The sequence below is a fragment of the Saccostrea echinata genome, unplaced genomic scaffold (genome assembly GCF_033153115.1).
Source record: "Saccostrea echinata isolate AGI-Se365-2 ecotype Australia unplaced genomic scaffold, CSIRO_AGI_Sech_v1 ptg000009l, whole genome shotgun sequence".
Classification (NCBI taxonomy): Eukaryota; Metazoa; Mollusca; class Bivalvia; order Ostreida; family Ostreidae; genus Saccostrea; species Saccostrea echinata.
This window is the reverse complement of record NW_026889758.1, coordinates 10,249,274-10,253,028: the sequence shown is the minus strand read 5'-3', so window position 1 is coordinate 10,253,028 and position 3,755 is coordinate 10,249,274. Positions and strand designations below refer to the sequence as shown.

General features: G+C 30.5%; 1 protein-coding gene across 1 annotated transcript; it reads right to left on the bottom strand.

Annotated features, from left to right (window-relative positions):
- Nucleotides 1-509: 509 nt before the first annotated feature.
- On the bottom strand, nucleotides 510-3,054 carry LOC133183276 (uncharacterized). The gene is made up of 3 exons (XM_061318234.1): nucleotides 2,919-3,054; nucleotides 2,306-2,365; nucleotides 510-846 (listed from the first exon to the last, which is right to left on the bottom strand). The coding sequence occupies exons 1-3, from the start codon at nucleotides 3,052-3,054 to the stop codon at nucleotides 734-736; spliced, it is 309 nt and encodes a 102-aa protein (XP_061174218.1). The 3' UTR covers nucleotides 510-733.
- Between the last annotated feature and the right edge of the window lie 701 nt (nucleotides 3,055-3,755).

The following is a 3,755-nucleotide window of genomic DNA, read 5'->3' as shown; positions in this document are numbered from 1 at the left end:
TTCCGTAGTCAATGTAAGTATATATATGTAAAAACAAAGGCTAACAATTGGTATGAAATAAGTAAGTCAAAATAAGACCCAATGATATGTTATATTTGCTAACAAGGCTATTAAAGCTAGTTAAGCGACCATAAAATTTACGAAATACTGACTTTGAACGAAATTGTTGATATCTATGTAACATCAACTTATCTGTCAGTAGGCTGCATGGTTTAAAAATTGATCTTACTCAGGCTATGCTCTTGGGTATCGAATAAGTTTGGAGACGCAATCACTATATTCAGGTGATAGCGGAATATTGCTACATAAATAAGGAGAAATAGAGAATATGGAGTAAAGTTAATCAGACATGCCATTGCATATATAACGGTATACACATATACAATGATAGAGAAATTGAAACAAAGTAAATCAGTGATTGATTTAAATTTATTTCTTCATGCTATCATAAGTATAAACAATTTATGATATTGATTCTTATTACGAATCTGTCAGTCTCTTGTAATTTTTTCAACTTTTTAGGAACTAAAGCACTAGCTGTAATTAAATTTTCTGAAATATAGCTTATCATTTCAATCCATCATGAACTTTTAAAGCACATTTCTCTGTCGTATTTATTTTCTAGATATAATTGGAGACCATATAACCTAACTGATGCGGAATTAGTATATTTCTATTACGTGTATTTGCAGGTGATAAATATTTTGCCATTGATATATACTTTCTCTGGCTTCTAGCCCCCTGCTCCCCAACGAACATATGTCGATTTTCCGGTGTGGTATATTTCGTCACTTCCGACCATGCCTTTAAGGTAAGCGATGAGATCGTTAATGCTGTATCTGTCCCCTGGAATGACAAATCAAACAAATTGCTATTCTCTTTGTGTTTTTCTGATGTTATAGCTTGAAAGATTTTTTTCACGGTCAATTGAACAAACAGGAGAAATCTGGATCGAAAAGACCAGACCTGCAGCAAATGCTTCAAATATTGGCAACTAACACGGAATCAACTTTAAAAGATAAAAGGAAATAGAGTAGAATTGTACGATTTTGCCTCCAGGATATCGGTTTAGCATTACAACACAAAATATCGGCCACAATCATATTGAGTGTTATATATCTCATTGGAAGTGCTGATGACTGATGAGTAATCTTATACATGTATGTACATGTATATTAGTTGTCCCTTTAAATACATCCAATGTTGTGTGTATGAGGCTCTACATCCAACATTTGAGGGGAAAAAACCGTCAAATCAAAAAGTAAAAGTAAAATAGTATGAAATTTGAAATGTATCAATAAGGTAATTTGTATTTTATTAATTTATTTGTTTTTTCCCTCATATCAGACATTAATACATAACCTAAGCCAGATAGTTCTCTTTTAGACTCCATAAATGTCAGATTATGAAGCAGGATCTTTTATTGCTGTGTTTCTCGTGTAATTGAAGTATAAAGAGAGAAGAGAGGGAATGTCCTTAAGATACATCTCTGATATCAAGTGGCTTGTTTTCCATTTAGTTTTATGAGACAATAAAAGAGAATGGGGAAGATATGATACAAGTGAAATTATGAGTTCTTTAGAAACTAAATATCTCAACAATTATTTTTATTTCTTGGTGAAAAATGACACTTTATTAAAATAAAAAGAAAGTCCTTTTCAAAAATGGAATCTACCTGTATCAATTTGATTAATAATCTTATGATTTGTTTGACAGAGATAATGAAAACTGCAAGCAGATTATTAATTATTAAGAATAAAGAAGCTTGAACAATAAACGTACAATTGGGATATATTGTTGTGGAATCTTTAAAATATACGGAAACCTATCAGGAACCTAAAAAAATATTTCTAATTCGATATAACGAATTGCCGAATTAGTCTCAACGAATTAAACTCGATTTAACATTTTTTAAATTCCATATAACGAATTAAATTTGATATGACAGATTTGTTTATCAGGTCATTCGTCCAAAATTGTTATACACATTAAATTTATTATATCGAATATATCAATATTTTTCTATTAGGTTCTAAATGTCGAATTCGCTTAAACGAATTTAATTCGTTATTTAAAAAAAAAGGAATTCTTTTAACGCATTCAATAAATTGGTTATAACAGATTAAATTCGTTATAATGAATTCCAAAAATTCATACAATGAATAAAATTCGTTTTAATACGTGATATGGAATTCAAAAATATTTTCATAGGTCCGAAATGGGATTCCTAAAAATTGACTTAAATGCCATACATAAATCAAAAGTGCAATATCCTACAAAAGATATAAACTCGAGAAAATATTACCTCTTTTGACTGTGGTGATATATTGAGCTTGTTCTGGATACAAATGCCTGGACCTTGATTCTGCAATTGAACAGTTGAGATGGAATACAAAATTTAAATACATACATATCAAAATATGACATTGATAATTCTATTCTGATTGGTTTCCTAAACATCTGTCAAGTTTACAATTGTCATTATAGCCTCAGCTCAGCCTATGTTGCCTAAGTTTGCTTCTCTAGACAAACGTTTATTTTCGTGTATTTTTCTATATATTATAAAATTTTTCTTCTCTTTCAACACATCTAATTATTTATTCTTTCTCATTACATATTTTGCTTTATTACATGTATTTCAACCCGAACGTAGTAGGTGGTGATATTGTTATTGTTCCAACTAATTTGTCCACAAGAACCCTTGCAGCTGGCTCGGACATTTTTCAGAAAATTAAAAGCAATGATAATCACCAAGTAACATTCAAAATAGTTGCCATTGCCATGGAACTGGAGGAAGGTCAATTTCAGATGACATTCTATTAGTTGCAATAACAGACATAGATAATTGTCCTTCTCTATGTATAAAAATTTGTGCCGGAACATTTAGCCAAATACTTTCATTCAAAAATTGTTCTTACCTTTCAGTAAATCTTGCAAAATGGTATATGTTTGTCTCTCCGGTCTCTGTTTATATTCCTTTTCCCAAAAAAAGGCAAATATTCCAGGTAAAAATACAAGGAAAACGAGGCACTTGATTGTTGTTTGACAATGCATTCTTAATTTATATGATGCTACTGAAGATGTACAAATGCCTGTAACATGGAACAGTTCATATCTAATGCTCAAGAATCGTCTTATTGTTTGGACATCAACAGTGCTAAAGAAGCTTATCTGAGTCGTGAACCATTTTATATGAAATGTGAACGGATTCTGAACACTCAGCGCCTACGACACGTTTGAAATTAACTGCGCAGGCTAAGGAAGGCATCTATTATTGGATGAATACCTTGATATGACGTTAGATCACATGTCTATTCTTCATTGCAAACTCTATGTCGAAAGGTTAGATGAGAATGCTAATTATTTAAATGTTATATTGTTGTTCGGCACTATTCAGATTAAACGATAGGGTATCTATCATGATTCGAGATAATAAAAACAATTAACACCTAAGAAATAGATTGGAAAGATGCTCTTAGAAAAAATGACAAATCAATCAAGCTCCATATATATACCAGCAAAACATAGAAAAAACTACAATCAAAATGCTTGACAACATGGGTTTTAAGCACTGTAAATAAAAAAAAATCCCTGTTTTTAGATTTTTTTTTTTTTTTTTTTTTTTTTTTTTTTTTTTACATTTTGTAATATGAAAGTTATTATTATGACATAGATACTGTATTGTTATTTATTACAGTGTAATATAAAGTACGCGTGGTCAAGAAAGCTGTAATGTGTAGATCCATTGACGGAAA

What these genes read in the sequence shown, in the direction of transcription:
- LOC133183276 (XM_061318234.1), bottom strand. Translation starts at nt 3,054, where the DNA reads ATGCATTGTCAAACAACAATCAAGTGCCTCGTTTTCCTTGTATTTTTA. An exon ending in TTTGCAAGATTTACTGAAAG is followed by an intron (nt 2,366 to 2,918) that starts GTAAGAACAATT and finishes GTTCAATTGCAG; the next exon opens with AATCAAGGTCCAGGCATTTG. An exon ending in TATCACCACAGTCAAAAGAG is followed by an intron (nt 847 to 2,305) that starts GTAATATTTTCT and finishes TTGTCATTCCAG; the next exon opens with GGGACAGATACAGCATTAAC.